Here is a 19,038-nt window from a genome sequence, read left to right on the forward strand (position 1 = left end):
TCTGTATTGTTTTGGCAGGCCAAATGAGGACCAGTGAATAGAAATGACAAGGTGGCAGATTTCAAGTCATCTAAGAAAGTGTTTATTTAATAATTTTATGTATTTATTTTTGGCTGTGCTGTGTCTTCATTGACACGCAGGTTTTTCTCTAGCTGCAGCAAATGGGGGCTACCTAGGGGCAGTACACGGGCTTAGTAGTCATCGTGCTCGGGCTTCGTTGCTCCAAGGCATGTGGATCTTCCCAGAGCAGGGATCGAACCCATGTCTTCTGCATTGACAGGCAGACTCTCTACAACTGGGCCATTAGGAAGCCCTAAGAAACTGTTTTGTAGCAATCAAAGCTGGTAAAAAGGGAGTGGGCTTTCTCATGAAGTGATGAGTTCCCCACCCCCTGGGAAACTGTTTTAGGGTATGCCAGGTGAAAATTCAGCGTTCGGAAATGCACCCTTACCAAACAGACTCTGTGGGCCCATCCAACAGTAGTGTTTGTTCAGTCTAGTCCTACTACAGTTAGGTTTTGTTTATTCTTTTCAGATTTTGTTTCTTTTAAGGCTATTAATATTTGAGGCTAATTAATATTTCAGACTTCTCTTCCAAAATGTAAAGAATCTTAGCTCCAGATTTTGGTGAACAATGCCATAGCCCATCCTCCCACAGTATTCCTAAGATTTTAGATTTCAATTCTGTGCTCAACTTCTGTCTTTTTAAGTAAGAAACTTAATCTGCTGGGTCTTTTAGATCAGTCTCCTCTTTCGATAGGCACCTCCCACTTGTCTCACCAAGCCAGCCATTCATTCCCAGGACTTGGCAGAACCTGCTTCCCTTTGGCTTAATCCCTCTCCCTTCGGAAGGTCCCCAGGCCTCCTCACTCCTGACCAGTCCCAGAGAGATGACTCCAGGAGGCCTCATCCCCAAAGGGCCAGCCTTCAGGGGTCAAGACATTCTGTCGCCCTCTCCTTGGACTCGCAGGTTGGAGTTGTGCAGTATGGGGAAGACGTGGTACACGAATTTCACCTCAACGACTACAGGTCTGTGAGGGACGTGGTGGAAGCTGCCAGCCACATCGAGCAGAGAGGAGGGACAGAAACCCGGACGGCATTTGGAATTGAATTTGCTCGGTAAAAAAAGATTAATTTTTCTAGATCTCAGATACTGTTCTAGTTATCTATTACTGCCCCGCCAAATTTAGTGTCTGAAGAGACAATAATTAACCCCTCCAAGTACTGGGCGTTGGCTGGGCTCAGCCGTCAGCTCCCCTCGGGTTCTCTCGTGTGGTTAAAGTCTGGTGTTAGCTGGTGCTGTTGTCACCTGAAGGTTCAACTGGACTGGTCATCCAGAATGGCACGCTCACATGGCTGGCAGTGGAGGCTGGCTGTGGGCTGGGAGTCCAGCTGAGGCTGGCAGTCTGAGCTCCTGTGCGTGGGCATGTGGCTTGACACTCTCACTTTATGGCAGTCAGCCTTTGAGAGGAAGTTTTCCAAGGGACCCAGGCAGGAACTCCAAGACTGCCTGTGACCTAGCTGCAGAAGCCCCAGAATATAACTTCTGTCATAGTTTTCTTTTGGCTGTGCCACACAGAATGTGAGATCTTAGTTCCTTGACTGAGGATTGAACCCCTGTCTCCTGCACTGGAAGCATGAAGTCCTAACCTCTGGACTACCAGGGAATTCCCTGCCATAGTCTATGATTGAGCAAGTCCCTAAGGCCAGCTCAGGTTCAAGGAGAAGAGAATTTAATTTCCCTCCTTGATGGAGGAATGGCAAGGTCACATCACAGAAGAGCCTTTGGGGGACAGGGGATATTTTTGCTGCCAACTTCAGGAAATATCTTCTACCACTGAGACCCTATCAAAAGTGTGTGGGTCACATAAGGACAAAATCTTCTTGTGGGGTATTTTTCATCAGCGGAATGTGAGTAACAGGGTTAAATCTAACATCTGAGATTATAGAGCCATGAGGCTGGCTTTTTAAATGTGACACAAGAACTCACAGTGAAATCAATGTTATTTATAGCCATCCAGATAGCTACGTGCTTATTCCAGTGACCCTGACATTGCTCAGAACACCATACTCACCCACACTGGAATCAGTGAATGATTTTAAAGTCAGTTTCCCCAGATCTTTCCAGCTGTAGCCTAAACTCCCAAGATGACTGTGTCCAAGGCATGAAGATTTAAATGTATAAATTTTATACCTACGAATATGAGCTCTGCTATGTTCATTGAGACCACAGTCCCATTACCTTATAATCCCCCCTCAAGTAGGGTTAGTCAATGTGTTTAGCAGAATTCTGCAATGTGGGAGCTATTTAGTAGTGACATGATTTCGTGTGGTCAAAGAGTGTTTTCCAACCTCACAACTCCTTATGATTATATGCTCCACCAGCGTATTTCTGTCTGCTGATAAAACTTGCTCAAGCTTTTTCCCTAAATGAGCATCTCTGTTTGTAAAGATGGCTCTTACTCACCCTCCTGAGAAATGGGCCCTTGCTGCTGTTTTGTCTTCATGGGGGTGAGCCCCTGAGACCCCCGAGTAGGCCCTGTGAAGTGGCCAGTGGAGAAATGAGGAAGCCCACACCCACTGAGCTATCAGTGAGAAGCTGACTGACTCCCATCGGGGTGCAGCCCACTGTTTGCATCTCATTTCGCAGCCCATCTCCCCCAGGCTAAGTGTAAGTGTCTGACTCACCTAGGGACTTGAACCATCGTGACTCACAAGCACCGCTGGGGTGTGCAACCTGCACCTCAAGTGAACTTTCAAATCTGCTCTGCCTGGCCAAGTCTGGGGTCCAAATTACAGCTGGCTCCTTCTAAGGGCAAAGGTTTTCTTTCCTCACTCAGCTATTCATAGTGCATTTTTTTCTGTGCACCTACTAAAATAAAAGATCCAGGCCATGGACTTGAGGGTTTATAAAAATGGTAACTCGTGATCCCAGGCTTAATAGGGAATCTCTGATAAGTGTCAGCCTAACTCAGTGAGGATGAGAGAGGGAAGGTTCCAAGGGAGGGTCTTGGGAGGACTGCCAGGATTGGGGGACATCTGACCTGTCCTAGGAAGATGCCAGGATTCCAGCAGGGAGAGGTAGAGAAGACATTCTGCCCCAGTAAGAACAGAGGAGAGGGGAAGTCAAGGAACATTTATGTTCAGAGCTTTGCTCCTGAGCACAGTTTGTGTTGGGGGGATAGTAAGCCCGGAAGCTGCAAAGGTTTGGAACTAGATTATGAGAGTGGTACTGTTGTAGCCAAAGCAAGTGTGAGTGGCCAGTGAAGGTTCTTAAGGACAAGAATGTCATCATCAGATGTGCATATGAAGGTGACTCTGGTAGCCACATGTGGCTTTAGGGGAGGGGGCGGGGCAGCGTTGTGATGCCACCTTTGTTCATTCAACACTTTTTATTGAGCATCTACTATATGCCTCACGCAGTTTTAGGTACTCAGGATGAATCAGTGAACAAAACAGATAAATGTCCTGCCTTTGTGAAGCTGAGGGTGAGGCGGACAATAAGCAAAAAAAAAAAAAAAAAAAAAATATATATATATATATATATAGTATGCTAGGAGATACAAGATATGATGGAAAAATTTTCTTGTTGTTTGGTCTCTAAGTTATATTCGACCCTCTGCAACACCATCAACTGCAGACCATCAGGCTCCTCTGTCCATGGGTTTATCCCAGCAAGAATACTAGAGTTGGTTGCCATTTTCTTCTCCAGGGTATCTACCTGACCCAGGGATTGAACCTGTGTCTCCTGCATTGGCATGTGAATTCTTTATCACTGAGCCACTGGCAAGCCTGGGGTGGGGGTGGGGGGTGGAAAATACAGCCTGGTAAAGGCAGTCAAGCAGGGTGGAGAAGACATACTTAATCAGCATTAACGGGGAAGTCAGGGAAGGCTTCACTGAGAACTAACATTTGAGTGGAGACTTGAAAGAGGCGAGCAAGTTGGCCAGCGGGGTGCTGAGTGGAGGAAGTTCCAAGAGGGAGAAGCTCTGATAAAGGCCCTAAGACAAGAATGTGCCTGGTGGTCCCAGGATCAGGAAAGATTCCAGCAGGAGAAGGGGTCAGAAGGGTCACTGAGGGTCTGTCAGGACCTGGGAGAAATGGGAGCCAGGACAGGATTTGAGCAGAAAGGGGACGTGATACGACCTGCTTTCTCCACCCGGTCACCCTGGCTTCCAGGTTCACGGAACCTATCATGAGTATAAAGCTCTCACTGCTCTCCAGGAAGTTATAGTCTAATTTACAAAGCAACAAATCCAAGTCTTTTACATAGTACAAATTCACAATTTTAAATCCGATGACTCGTGCCAGTATTTACACAATTACAGATTCATACAGATATTCACACCATTCCACTCTATGGAAATATAATCCTGAAATGTCCTTGGCTCTACATGTAATAGAACCTGTGTTTCCCCTGCCATATTTTTTTCTCCTGAAGTTTTGTTCCTGGACCTGGCCCTCCAAGAAGGTCTGGGAGCATCTTGAGTCTCCTCTGAGGGGCTCGTAGACTCCCTCCACTGAGTCGGGCTTAAGCCCAAAATATTCTCTATATTCTGTCCTGTCAAGTGTGCCTCAGTCCACGCCTCTTACTAAAATTAGAGGGGTTTTTTTAAGCCAGCATATCCAGAATATCATAGAATTTCTCAGAGTGGCAGATGGTCCGTTTCTCTTAACTGGTAGCTTGAAAATGCTCTGAACTAATTTATTCTAACTTTTGTGAATTCCTCAGCATCTAAATCATGCATGTCAGCTCATCAACTTGCTGTGTAACAAAAGATACCTCTGGTAACCAACGCTTTGGAGCCTGGAGGTGGAATTTAACCTGGCATCATGGTGCTTAAATCTATGGGTCAGACCCGTGAGGAATTACTGCAGTGCCTAAGGATAACATTTGTTTTTAGTTCCTTATTGGAAAATTCAGAACCTCACAGTCTGAAGGAGAGTTGGCCACACAGGCACCAATAGCTAGTGATGTTATCAGGAGCCAATTTTTTCTGCTTCATAGATGGGTCACCAGCTGCGAGAGTCTGCCCACAGCATGCCAGCCCCCAGGCCCCTGGCTGGACTGCCCAGCAAGCAGGCCAAGCACCTGCTCTGGCCACTGAAAACAAAATAAAAAGCAAGAAAGACGAATATTTGTCATAGAATTTGATATTTAATAGTTCCCAAAATAGAATCAAAGTGGTTCTCCTGGGAAAAATCTTTGTCACACTTCATCACACACATTTGCTTGGGTGTTAAATTGCTCTGGATCATCACCTTTCAGACCTTAGGGAAGTGGTTCTCAAACCCCCGTGTTCATTAGAACTGTTGGAAAATTCCAGTGCCCAGACCACACTCCGGAGATTCTGATTCCATGAGTCCAGGAGGGGCCTGGCATCATTTTTATTTTAATTCCCCAGGTGATTCTAATGTGCACCGAGGTTTTTGAACCATGAAATTAGGGCCTCTAAAGGTCTCCACCTGACCCTGAACTCCCCTCCCAGAACCACCCCCTCCCTTCTGCTTGCCCAAAGCAGCATGATCAGGACTTGAGAGGGGTTTTTAAGTCACTTTTTATTTATTTTTTTTTTTTATTTTTTTTTTATTATTTTTTTTTTAAGTCACTTTTTAAAGACAAGCAGATTTGAATGTTGCTCAGCCATAAAAAGAAACGAAATTGTGCCATTTGCCGAGATGTGGATGGACCTAGAGTCTGTCATACAGAGTGAAGTAAGTCAGAAAGAGAAAAGCAAATACATAGTAATGCACATATGTATATGGAATCTAGAAAAAATGGTATAGATTAACTTATTTGCAAAACAGAAATAGACACACAGACATAGAGAACAAACGCATGGGTAACAAGGGGGAAGTGGGGGTGGGATGGACTAGGAGATTAGGATTGACATATATACACTATTGATACTGTGTCTAAAATAGATAACTAATTAGAACCTACTGTATAGCACAAGGGATGCTCTGTGGTGACATAAATGGGTAGGAAACCCAAAAAAGAGGGGATATATGTATGTATGTATGTGTATGTATACATGCATGTATATATGTATAGATATGTAGACCCAGGGACCAAACCCTGATCTCTCGCATTGCAGGCAGATTTTTTTTACCAGTGAAGCCACAAGGGAAGCCCACATAATGTATACATATAGCTGATTCAATATGCTATATAGCAGCAACTAACACAACATTGTAAAGCAACTATACTCAAATAAAATTTTAAATTTTTAAAAATAAATAAACATAAAGACAAGCAGATTTAAGACCCATCTGAGCAGCCAAGCGGACAAGTAGTCTGGGTGTCTCAATCCAGCTGCTTCTTTGGTTTGAGGTTCCAACACCTGTAGTGTTGCTGGGGGGCTTAGCCCCGGCTCCCGTGGCCGCGCCTCTGCAGGAGGTTGGGGGGTTGCTCCATCCCCACTTCCCTCTGTGACCCTCCCCTGTGCTCGGGTTCCAGCTCAGAGGCTTTCCAGAAGGGCGGAAGGAAAGGGGCCAAGAAGGTGATGATTGTCATCACAGATGGGGAGTCCCACGACAGTCCGGACCTAGAGAAGGTGATCCAGCAAAGCGAGAGGGACAACGTGACCAGATACGCCGTGGCCGTGAGTCCTGCCCCACCCATCCCACCCCAGCTTACCTTCTAGAGGCTTTGCCATCAACCCCCCGGGGACTCTGTGGATGGGAGAGTGTTTTCTGGGCAGTGAACTAACCATCCGGGCCCTCAAATGGGCCCGTCCTTGTTACGTCTTCACAACAGCTGTGGGTTTTTCCTTCCCTCCATTGCCAGGCAGGCTCTGAAACCTCAGAAACTAGAAAACACCTCCAAGCCTCCCTCCCCCAGCACTGCAGCTTAGAGCAGGCGCTCCAGCCTGCCCTGGGTGTGGGGGAGGTCTGTGCCATGTCCTGTCTGTCGCCCCGGCCCCCCGTTCCCTGGCAGGTCCTGGGCTACTACAACCGCAGGGGCATCAACCCAGAAGCTTTTCTGAACGAAATTAAATACATCGCCAGTGACCCCGACGACAAGCACTTCTTCAACGTCACTGATGAGGCGGCCCTGAAGGACATTGTCGACGCCCTGGGGGACAGGATCTTCAGCTTGGAAGGTGAGCACTGCTTCCTGAGAGGGGCTCATGGCAGGTAAAGCCCAAGTGAGTGAAATCCAGCCCCACACCTTCAGCACAGGGGGTGTGGGTTGCATCCCTGATTGAGGAGCTAAGTCCTGGCCAAAAAAAAAAAAAATATAAACAACAGAAGCAATATTGTAACAAATTCAATAAAGACTTTAAAAAATGATCCACATCAAAAAAAAAAAAAAAAAAAAATCCAGCCCCACAGGATGGGAGGGTTTAGAAGTTCTCCCTTCCTGATAAACCCCAGCGCTCGCATGCTGGACCTGAGACTCCATGCTTTCCAAACAGCCTTGAAGTCTGGTTTTGCTGATAAGCTCCTCCTTTTACCATGGAGGTAACTGACTTGCCAGAGTTCCCACCACTTGGGAAGGAATTGGGGTTTGAATGAGGGTTGCCAGATATAGCAAATATAAAATACAACATTTGTGGCAGACATACTAAAAAACCATTCACTGTTTGTCTGAAATTCAAACTTAACTGAGCATCCCATATTTTATCTGGCAGCCCAAGTTGAGCCCAGCTGAGCCCGACTCCACAGCCTGAAACACTTACTCCCCGAGTCCTGCCGCCTCCCACCCCACCGTTTTGCAAGGTTCCCTCAGACTGCTCTCTCCTTATGACTCAGACTCCAGCTTTGATTTGCGCAGGGCTCCTTTGCATCGTACACTGCTATAGGGGGGACCTTGCCTCACTGGGTCAAAGAAAGAGAAGGCAGCGTGGCATCCCAGAGTCTGAGCAGCTTGCTCTGCATTGGAAATGATGAGCTGCAGACACAGGAAAAGAGAAAAACTAGCCCTCAAAAATGATGATAAAGGAATAGAGAGTATGGACCTGAGTCTGACCCTTACCCTAGAATTAAACATCCAGATCAGTGAATTTATTCTCAAAATGGTCACCTTGTATGATGAGAACATTGGCTGCATCGACACGTTGGAGCCCCTCTGCAAGGAGGCGTTTTTGACACACATGGGATTCCTTCTGCAAATCTGTGGTGGTGACAACTCTTCCTCCTAAGGGTCGATTTACAATTTGGAAACCATCCAGAGGCATCTGGAACCGAATCTGGTGAATAGTAGGAATGAACAAAGTGGGAAATTCCATTTCTTGCCAACAATGTAGATGATTTCTTTCCATGCACTTTTCTGGATCTTTCCCCTATGTTGACACTCTCATAGTATGCGTGCCCTGTAATATAAGGTGTTCCAATCCCTTTTCAGCAGGGTTGCTAATAATAAACCCACATGGCCACCTGGAAGGGGCCTGCTGTTGGGGTGGATGAGCTGGACTCAGACTTGGGGCCCTGTCTCACCTCACTGAAAGTGCTTCCAGGTCACAGGTGCTGGGGACTGACCTGCAGACATGTCTGGCACTAAGAAGTCATGCATGCAGCTGACATCTTTCCGTCCCTCTGTTTTAGGCACAAATAAGAATGAAACCTCCTTCGGGCTGGAGATGTCACAGACGGGCTTTTCCTCTCATGTGGTGGAGGTAAGGATGGGTTTAGAGCTGCCCTCCCACCCTCTCACTCTTCTTAGCTCCCTAGGTCATTATCCTGCCATTCCTGGGCTGTCTCTCATTCCCCTTGCTCTCTTTCTTGGGGACTCTCTGCCTCTCATCTCTGTGGCTAGAAGAAGGAAGTCAAGATCATCAATAACAATTAGCTGTCTCAAGACCTCTCTGTGCAGGGTGCTGGTGGGGACATGTCCCTCAGGACCAAGGGTCCCGTTGGGTCCACAGAGCCTTGTGCAAAACCTAGGCCAGAATGGCAAAACCCCTTGCCTGGGCTCTAACCGTGCCCTGCATGCCTGAGGCAGCCTGTGTGTGAGCGGCCCAGCCCTGTGTCCATGTGGGCAGAAGTCCCAGGTGTGCTCCAGAAGGCGGCCCACAGGGGCCTCTCCGCATGCGGGCTCGGCGTCACGTTGCAGAGGTCCCACGCAGACCCATGGTGTCACCAGCATTGTGCTATGTCTGGGGCATGTGCCTCACCTGGTTCCGATTCTCAAGATGGGGCTGAAACCTCACAGGATTGCCAGAGGGGCATATGCATGCCTGCTCAGTCACCCAGTCGTGTCCTGCCAGGCTCCTCTGTCCATGGAATTTTCCAGGCAAGGATACTGGAGTGGGTTACAATTTCCTACGCTAGTGGATCTTCCCAACCCAGGGACTGAACCCGCATCTCCTGAGTCTCCTGCATTGGCAGGCGAATTCTTTGCCACTGAGCCACCTGGGAAGCCAGCCAGAGGGGCAGAGCCGTCCATAGCTGTGAGCACGCTTTACTTCTAAAGCTGTTTGGAGGTCTAGCCCTGCCCAAGAGTACATGTGGGGAAAGCCTGTGTTGCTGGTATCAGCACACGCCCCTGTGGCATACTCTGGGCGGATAGGTGCCCTGGGTTTGTGCGTGTGCTCTGCCCCATTGGCCCCATGAGAAGGGACCATGCCTCCCAATTTGCCAGAAAAGACCTATCAGTCCATCCCACTTCCACATCACTTTCATTAACCCTCTGAATTCTCCCCACTCTGTGAGGTGAACATGGCAGGGTTCCTTATTCCCAGTTTCCAGGTAAAGAAGCCACGTCCCAGGAAGGCTGAATGACCTGCTGAGGTGATACAAGTGAGAGAAATATTAGCCTCATGCTTTTCCCCCACACTGAGCAGCTGTTCCATGAGAGGGGGTGGAATCTGAGTGGGGCCTGAGTCAGAGATCCCAGATCGGAGGGGAGGAGTATGGATGCCTAGCACACAGTGGGCAGATGGACGGAAATGCGGCTCACGCTCAGCGTTTCCTGAGCTGCATCTGGACTATCTCGTGCCCATTGAATACAGCAAGATATAAATATTACTGCTCTATATTGACAGTAGTCATGCAATATGTGCCGAGCACTTTAATTTTTTTTCAGAAAATTTCTGCGCCTCATTCATTCTCAAAAACAGCCCTGCAGAGTCAGCAGATGGTAATAGTTGTCCCATTTTAGGTGGTCACATTAGCAAATCTTTTCAGTGCCTTTTCTGTGCTGGGCCCTGTGCTCTATCCCAGGAGGTACAGAGGCAAGAGCCCTGCCCTCAGGGAGCTCCCAGTCTGAGGGTAAGGGGCTGTGTACCAGGAGCGGCAAGGGCATTCATTCACACAGGTCAGGTATTAAGTTCTGTGCTTCGGCTGGACTAGCCCTGGACTCCTGACTCTGGGGGTCAGGCCTAGTTAGAAAATGCAACAAAGAAAATCAGTTTCAGTAAATCCAAAAAGCATTTGTCAAATGCAACTAAGATATCCAAAGGAAGCAGAATTTGTTCTTGCCAAATAGGAGTCAGCCTGAAAACAATGCAGAACAGCAGTCCTGAACTTAGAGAATAAGATGACAGAAACTCCAGACTTCTTCTGAGTACAGGTGTATAACTTCAGCAGGCCCACTCATCCATGGAGCCCCTGTAGAGACTCCCTGCTCAATGGGGAACCACATGGACCCATCTAACATTTATCAAGGCAGCATGAGGGACTTCCCTGGTGGTCCAGTGGTTAAGACTCTACACTTCCACTACCGGGGGCACAAGTTTGATCCCTAATCAGGGAATTAAGATCTGCATGGTTTAGTAAAAAACAAAACAAAAACAGTCCTTGCCAAGGCTGTGTGTGATCAGGGTTTTACAGAAGGAAAGGCCCAGGCTAAGGGAAAGGACATTCAGGGGAGGATCAGGGGAGTCTGAGGCTTGGACAGGCCCCTGAGGACAAGGATTTCAGCAGCCATGGGTGACAGCAGATAAGAAGAGAGAGGAAGTTATACTCACAGAACTGGGGAAGGCTGAGCACACACGGGTGGCCAGCCGTGATGGCGGGGACAGCAAGAGAGAGAGAATGTCCCATGTCTCCATCTTCTATTCCAAGGTCAGTTTTTGAGCATCTCCCCTTGGGCCTGGCTGTGTGTGAGGCACTGGGATATATAGAGATGAAGGTAACATTTCAACTGACAGCAATTCACAGTCTAGTTGGGGAGAAAGACTCTTAAATGGTAAGTTCAGTCTCCTGCTTCTGTTATTGTGATCTGTGTGTGCCCAGCAGTCAGGGACTCTAGAGAGGAGGGAGGTTAAGACAAGCTTCAGGGATTTGGGGAAGTGTAGCTGAACCTTGACAATGGCCCAAGCAGCAGAATGTGTCAAACAAGATGAGTTCTTTCAGGATCAATAGCGTTCCCTGGCTACAAAGGGGAGGCCGGTAGCTCAGGACCTCAGCTTGTTACTGAGGTCAAGGTCATGAGCTGCCTCCTGCAGCTTCCTCTACACGCTCAACTCTTGTTCTCTTCCCCTAACTGGAGAAACCCAGGAGGCATCTCCCCAGTCTGCAGATAGAGACCCCAGTTCTTCTGTCAGCCTGTGTCTTGTTTTGAGACAGACATCTGGAAGCTTTCATCTGATAAGACTTAGAAAAAGACAATGATTACATTTGTATTTGAGACTCTTTAAGACTTTTTAAATAACTTGTTTAAATAAATAAAATCCTTCCAAATTCAAAGGTTTGGTGCAGTGATGGTGGCCTGTCTGGCACTGTGACCGGCCATTGGGTTGCTATTTTAGGGTGCAGAGGTTTTTCAGTGCTAGGCTGGTCATGCCATCATAATTGGCCACAGCCGTCCTGTCCTTGGGAGTCCAACCCCCACAGCTCTTAGGATCAGTCAGACCTATCTGGGGATTGGGGACAAGAAGGTCCAGCCTCTCAACTTTGCCCAGAACAGGTCCTGAGCCCAAATGAGTACATCTCTTGGGGGAACCTTGGGGCTCCATCTCCTCAGGAAACGCTCCCTAGACAGCCTCAGGCAGCTGCTTCCTGCAAATGTGTTGAGTCTTCAATTGCCCTGGGCCTGTTGAGCTCTGTCAGAAGGAAGGATCCTTAGTCCCAAGGGAAGGACCCACAGAATGTTCACAAATGGCAGAGGAAAGGTCAGATCTGATCACCTGGTCTGCTGCCATCTTATCTAGCAAGGAAAGCAGGCTCCAAGTTAGGAAGGGCAAAAGCAACAACAGACAGAAAGGACCAGAGTCCAGGTTAGGAGAGGAGATCCCCATATATCCCCAAGCCCCTGGATGAACCAAAACTCCAGGCCACAGGCATTATTACATTCCAGCATGATGACCAGAAGTCAGAGTTGCTGGGAAAACCAGGGACCCAGAGCCCCAGGAAACTCTAGTCCTGATTAGCCAAAAGGAGAAAGAATATTCTGGAAATTACCATCAGCAAAATTAGCTATGGATGCCTGACCAAATTTTAGAATGGATTTGTAAGCCAACGGTTCCATTAGCATTTGGAAATGAATGTGAAGGTTGCTGAGAGCTGGAGTGGCTTCTATTAGTGCTGGCGGCTTGCTGAGGTGATGAACTCTCTGTCAAGCTGGGTAACCAAGAAAAAGCTGCATGAATCTACCAGAAACCTTGCAGAAGAGATCCATAGCTCTCAGCCTATAATCCCCATGGGTCACAAGGGGAAGATGTGGCGGAAGGAAGAGGACCATAAATAATTGATGCCCGTGGTGATGGCTCTCCTGCATTGCACTCCATAAATCTCCCCAACAACGAAAGTTTACAGAAGGAAGCAGTTTTATTAGGGTGGACCTTATCTACACAAAAGACTTGGCCACTCACCCGGGATGAGAACAGAGTGTTTTTTCTTTAAACTGTACATGATGGTCTAGGAGGACCAGCCTCAGTTACATTTGAAACAGGCTGAGGCAGTGTGGTGTGGGGTGGGGGGGGTTACCCCCCAGACCTACAGCCCCATCCACCCCCTGCCTCTTCAGCCTGTGCCCTTTTCACCAGCCCTCCTGGGCTCATGGACAGGATAGCTAAGGTTAGAGGTGACTATGTAAGGTTCTCAGCTGCTGAAGCCTTAAAGTTGTCATCTTTCCTAAGGGTTTTGCATTTGAACTCGTTTTGCATATCTTATTTAATCAAAAGTAAAAGAAACTCATCCATAATGATGAAATGAGGGGTTGATACCTAAAGGCTGTGAACTCCTTTTGAGCCCCCTTATCCCTAGATGGTGGATTTTTTCCCCTGCCAGCTCTGGGGCAGGCAGCCAAGGCTGCCCCCATGAGGCCAAGGCCTGCTGCCATGCTGTTCTGGATTCTTTGCAAGTTGACCCCTGGTGGCAGGAAACATTTCTGGTTCTTTCAGGTCCCCAGAAGCCCAGCCCCAAGTCCTCAGGCTGTGCCCTGGTGCCTAACGCCCCACTCCTGGCCATTGTTCCAGGACCTCTGAGTAGAAATAACCATCTCTCTGATCTGGAATGAATAGTCAAGTAAGAGCATGCCCTTTGACCCCCCACCCCCTCCTCACTGCCCCAGCCTACGGCTTTCAGCCCCACGTATGGTGCAGGGCCCCTCTCCACAGAAAGACTGCAGGCCCATTTCTGGGTCTTTCCTGCCCAACCCCATCTCAACCTCCAGGCGCTGATCGCTTCCTCAGGCTCCACTAGGCTTGTTGAAAACATCTTCTACCAAGAGAATCTGAGCAACTAGGTGAAGCATCATCCACCCTCTTAACGATGTATTTGCCTTAGAAGGTGCTCTAGGGGACAGAGTCCTGACCTCCCTACAACCACTCTGGTAATGCACACGCGGCAAGGAAGCCCTAGGGGAGCCTGAGGGAGGAGACCAGCACTCCGTGCCCCCTAGGTGGTCCCCCTGTGAACAGAACCACCACGGGCCACCTCCATCGGCCCCCACAGCCCTGCCTCTCCAACATCAGGAACTGCTATCAGCCGGTGTCCTCATTCCATTACTACCAGGCCAGAGGAAAGCTCTGTCTGGCTGTGTGGCCTCAGACAAATCGTTTTGCCCCTCTGAACTTCAACCTTTGAGCAGATGTCTGAAAAATATGTGTGGAATTGAATCTTGAGGCTTGGAACTAGAAGTGTGCATTTTGAGACTTCCTAATAAGCCAAGGAGGGCTTCTCAGGTGGCTCAAGTGGTAAAGAATCCGCCTGCCAAAGCAGGAGACTTAGGTTCGATCTCTGGGTCCAGAAAATCCCCTGGAGAAGGAAATGGCAACACACTCCAATATTCTTGCCTGGGAAATTCCATGGACAGAAGATCCTGGTGAGCAATAGTCACAAAAGAGTCACAAGAGAGTCACAAAAGAGTCACAAAAGGGTCACAAAAGAGTCAGGCACAACTTAGTGATTAACCAACCAATAAATCAAGGAAGTTTTTCTTAAAATCCTAACTCTGCCAGGTACCCACCCACCCCCTCAGCAGGTCACCCCCTCCTGTGGGCCCTCAAAGGCTGTCCTGACCTCTATCAGATCACTCCTCACAGACTCATCTGTAGGTCCAACTTGACTGTGAGATTTGAGGACCCCTGCCTCCCTGGAAGTACTTTATGGCTGAATTAATGAATGAGAGGAACTAATATGTATGCAGTCCTTATTGGCTGCCAAGCACCCTGCTAAGGATTCAAAATGCTAGTTCTCACAGCTATTTACAGAACTATAGAATAGTCTCAGAACTATTTACAGCTGAGGACCGTTAGGCTAGGCGAGAAAGAGGAACATTCCCAAGGTCACACAGCTGGAGGCTTTGGAGCTAGAAGTGGAGCTCGAATGTCTGACACCATAGATCACAGTCTAATCCCGGGCCTGGGATTACTCAGCCTACTGACCATCTGGGCTGGGTACTACTTTGCCATGAGGCTATCCTGTGCATCGTAGGTAGTCAGCAGCATCCCTGGTCTCTACTCACCATAGCAACCCCAACACCACCGTGGGCTGTAACTACCAAAGCTGACTTCAGGCATTACTAAATATTGCCTGGGGGCTAAGCCACCCCCAGTTGGGAACCACTGTTCTAGACTATGCGGCTTCCCGTGCTGGGCATGTGGCCCGACCCTGGCTGGGGACAGGGTCGAGCAGGAACACTGAGTTTGGGGAGATCTGGTCACAGATCAGCTGAGGGAGCACTCAGCTGAGGTAGGAAGGTAATTCTGCTGCAGGACCGGTCAGAGGACAGCTGAGCGCTGAGCTGGCAGTCTCTGATGGTGAGGACTCAGGCAAATACAGGTACAGGTCCTCCTCCAGGAAGGCACACACTTGGCCTTAGATCTTCTGGGGGCCACCAAGCCCGTGTCCTCATTTCTGCACAGAGAGTCAGGAAGGTCAGCTGCCACCCAGGCGCACCCTGATCTGGTGGAAGCCCCAGAAACCTCGCGGGGAAGGAGGCCGTAAGTCAGGGAGCCAGTGCCAGACCTGGAGCAAGGAGCACAGAGCTTCCCCACCACGCCCTTCTGTTTGTTTCCCAGCTGGGCTGGTATGCCTGGCTACTTCTATCAAAGCTTTGGCCCTTTCTGCAGCTCCATGCTTCCAGATTTTTTTCCAAACTCAAAAGGTCTGGGTTTTCCCAACTGGGAAAAGATGGTGACCACCTGAAGTTTGCCTTGGTGGCCTGGGCTTGCTGTCTCAGCCAGCCCACTCCTCACAGGGCACCCTGTCCACAGCAGGGCCCCAGGAGACCCTGCTCGGGAAAGGGCCTCCCAAGAGGACCACAAGCCCGCCTGCAGCCACTGCCGGGGTGGACTGGCATCAGGTGAGGGCCCAGAAGCCCTCAGCCCGCCCAGCGCTGCCAAATGCAGAAATTCCGATGGAACCGCCAAGCCTCACATGTGGTGAGTCAGCATCAGGTCTCCCCCAGCTGAATCCCAGGCACCCAGTTAAGCCAGGCCTTCTCAGTACATCACAGAGGTTTCCAGTCATCTGCAAAGCCAAACATTCATCTTCAAAGGCCTCCGCAGGAAGCAGACTGGCCTGCTGTCATACTGAAAGCAGAATCTAGGGGCTTCTGGGGAAGCCAGTGAGCATTTTTTCCCTCTGACCAACTCCATCCCAGCCCTGCCACTGACTTGCTGCATGACCTCAGGCAACCCCCTTTCCCTCTCTGAATATTGGGTGCTCATTAGTCTAGTGCAGATAGTGACTGTCCTGCTGGTCTCCCACAAATGATGAGAAAGGATCTTGCAAAGAATGGAGCACACCCCAAGAGCAAGGAATGTTGGCAGGAGTCTCTGAGGCCCTGGCCTGGATCCTGGCCCCGACGGATTGTCAGGCTCTCCCAGGCTGAAGCGCCCAGAGTAGGAGAGAGAAAGCTAATGAGAAAACGCGACATTAAACCAAACACATCAGACTCACCCAAGAGCAGCTTATTTATAGCTGTAAAAACATCCTGTCGGAACAACCTCTAAAATATTAGGACTTTAATCCTTATATATGATCATCTTGAAAGTGAAACCTTGGAAATGAGAAAAGGAACTTATTACAGTTCCCAATCTCGCCTCCTCCACCCAGTAATGAAATCAATGCTGAGGCCTCTGCCTGTATGTTTAGTTATGGCTCTGTTGTCCCCAGGCCAGAGTCACATTTTTCCATTGGTCCCTGTCTTTGGTGGTGGTGGTTTAGTCACTCGGTCGTGTCTTTCTCTTTGCGACCCCATGGACTATAGCCCACCAGGCTCCTCTGTCCATGGGATTTTCCAGGCAAGAATACTGGAGTTGGTAGCCATGTCCTCTCCAAGGGATCTTTCCCACTGAGGGACTGAACCTGGGTCTCCAGCCTTGCAGGCAGATTCTTTACCAACTGAGCCACCAGGAAAGGAGAAATTCAGTACTCTGGGCACCAGTGGTGGGGAAACCTAAAATTCCACCCACCAGCTGGATTGAAGGAGGGCTTAGTGGGAGAGAGATGACTTCACCAGCTTGTGCTTTAACATTCCAAAACTGGGAGGCAAAACAGGGTGCCCCTGACTCGTGATCACCAAGGTGACCCAGGAAGGTGGCCCCCCTGCTTCCACCCCCCTCCTCAGCCCCTCATTGTCCCTAGTCACTTCTCTCCCTCTTCCGAGTCATTACTGTTCATCTTCCTGTGTCCACGAGGTATGTGGGTGGTTGGGGGTGGAGATACAGTTCAGGGGCAGCCCAGAGAGTGAATAGACCCAGTCCAGTCCTCAGAAATGACCCTGGAGGTTTCCCCTCAGGGAGCTAGAGCTCCCATCTTCCTGCTTAGGCATCGGAGCATCTGCTTACCCTGTAATTAAAGACAACCTCCTGTCCTTGAGGTGCCGGCTGCCACAAACGTGGCCCTGGCTTACCTGTCTAGCCCCATGCTGAACCATCCTGCTCCTCTCACTCGGGGCTCCAGCCCCATTGAATAGCTTTCAGTTCCTTGAAGCCAAAGGCTCTGAACTATCTCCAGCCTCAGCGCCTTTGCATAAATTATTTCATCTCTCCAGGTGTCTAGGTGAGCATCACTTGCTCAAAATGCTTTTCCTGAGCCCCATCTCAATCTAAATTCACTCTCACCCCAGGATTTATCACAGCCCTCACTGTGTGGCAGCTATCACAGTTTGCAGGTATTCTGTTTATCTGTGTATGTCTTTAGTGCCTGTGAGCTCTGTGGGGGCAGGGATAGTATCCCCAGCGCTAAGCAAGTGTCTGACGTAAGACACACACACAGTGAATTTGTACTGAAGAATGAAGAAGTAGCGTTTACACACAGGAAAGCAACTCACACGCTGCAAAGGAGGGAGGAAAAACACGGATTGTGTGCATGCTAAGTCGATTCAGTGTGTCCGACTCTGTGCCACCCCGTGGCCTTTAGCTTGCCGGGCTCCTCTAGCCATGGGATGCTCCAGGCAAGAATACTGGAGTGGATTTGCCATTTCTTCCTCCAGTGGATCTTCTCAACCCAGGGATAAAACCCACGTCTGTTACATCTCCTGCATTGGCAGGTGTGTTCTTTACACTGGAGCCACCTGGAAAGCCCCAGAAAAGCATACTGCGCACCACTTGAAGGGGGCTTCCCTGGTGGCTCAGCTGGTAAAGAATCTGCCTGCAGTGTGGGAGATCTAAGTTCCATCCCTGGGTTGGGATGATCCCCTGGAGAAGGAAAAGGCTACCCACTCCAGTATTCTGGCCTGGAGAATGCCATGGACTATAGGCCACTATAGTGGACCCACTATAGTCCACGGGTCACAGAGAGTTGGACACGAATGAGCAATTTTCACTTTCATCACTTAAAGGAGTGTCAGAAGGAAGGGATGGCAACAAGGGATTTGCTAGAGAGGTTCTGAAGCCCAGAATGGAATGCAACCTTGGTCCTGAATTTGGAACTTGTTTCTAGAACATTCCTTCTTTCCTAAGATTCCATCCTTGGGATCAGCTTGACCCGCTTTATCCTAAGAACGGAATGGGGCAAGAAAGCCCTCAGCTCCTGTTAAAGCCAAGAATTCTGGCTGGAAGTTGGGCTATTAACAAACTGGGCAGGAGTTGCCAAAGGCGGCAGGTGGATGCTTCATGGTGTGGATGTGGGGCAACTTCCCAGCCTGGGGCACATGAGCTGATGTGCACCCCCTCCCCGATGTCAGGACGGGATTCTGCTGGGAGCCGTGGGCGCTTATGACTGGAACGGAGCTGTGCTGAAGGAGACCAGCAGTGGGAAGGTCATTCCTCTCCGTGAGTCTTACCTGAAGGAATTCCCTGAGGAGCTCAAGAACCATGGCGCCTACCTGGGTAAGAGGCAGGGCTGAGGGGCGGCTGGTGGGCGGTGGGCCAGGAGAGAACTTGGGGGTCATGCTCAAAAGCGAGACGAGGGGCTTGTCAGCATAGTCTGTGCTGATTCAAGCACAGTTAGGAGTCGTTGCCTCTCCAGACTGGCATCCAGCACACCCAGCACAACCAGCACCGTGCCTGGCTCATCATGGGCTCTCCATCAGTAGAATAAACAGGGTCCCCAGGCCAGGCCATGGACCGGGCCATGCAGCAGGAGGTGAGAAAGCGAGCGAAGCTTCATCTGCCACTCCCCATCTCCACACCCCCGCCCCCATCCGTGGAAAAATTGTCTTTCACAAAACCAGTGCCTGGTGCCAAAAAGATTGCAGACT

The 19,038-nt window shown here is 49.4% G+C and overlaps 1 protein-coding gene across 2 annotated transcripts in view; it reads left to right on the forward strand.

Annotated features, from left to right (window-relative positions):
* The window catches only part of ITGA11 (integrin subunit alpha 11), a 130,030-nt gene that overhangs the window by 74,176 nt on the left and 36,816 nt on the right, over nucleotides 1–19,038 (forward strand). For both annotated transcript variants that reach the window (XM_043919816.1, XM_043919817.1), the window contains exons 7-11: nucleotides 970–1,118; nucleotides 6,460–6,604; nucleotides 6,940–7,105; nucleotides 8,550–8,620; nucleotides 18,523–18,667. In XM_043919816.1, the coding sequence (XP_043775751.1) occupies nucleotides 970–1,118; nucleotides 6,460–6,604; nucleotides 6,940–7,105; nucleotides 8,550–8,620; nucleotides 18,523–18,667 (676 nt within the window). The remainder of the gene's footprint in view (nucleotides 1–969; nucleotides 1,119–6,459; nucleotides 6,605–6,939; nucleotides 7,106–8,549; nucleotides 8,621–18,522; nucleotides 18,668–19,038) is intronic.

The sequence above is a fragment of the Cervus elaphus genome, chromosome 12 (assembly GCF_910594005.1).
Source record: "Cervus elaphus chromosome 12, mCerEla1.1, whole genome shotgun sequence".
Classification (NCBI taxonomy): domain Eukaryota; kingdom Metazoa; phylum Chordata; class Mammalia; order Artiodactyla; family Cervidae; genus Cervus; species Cervus elaphus.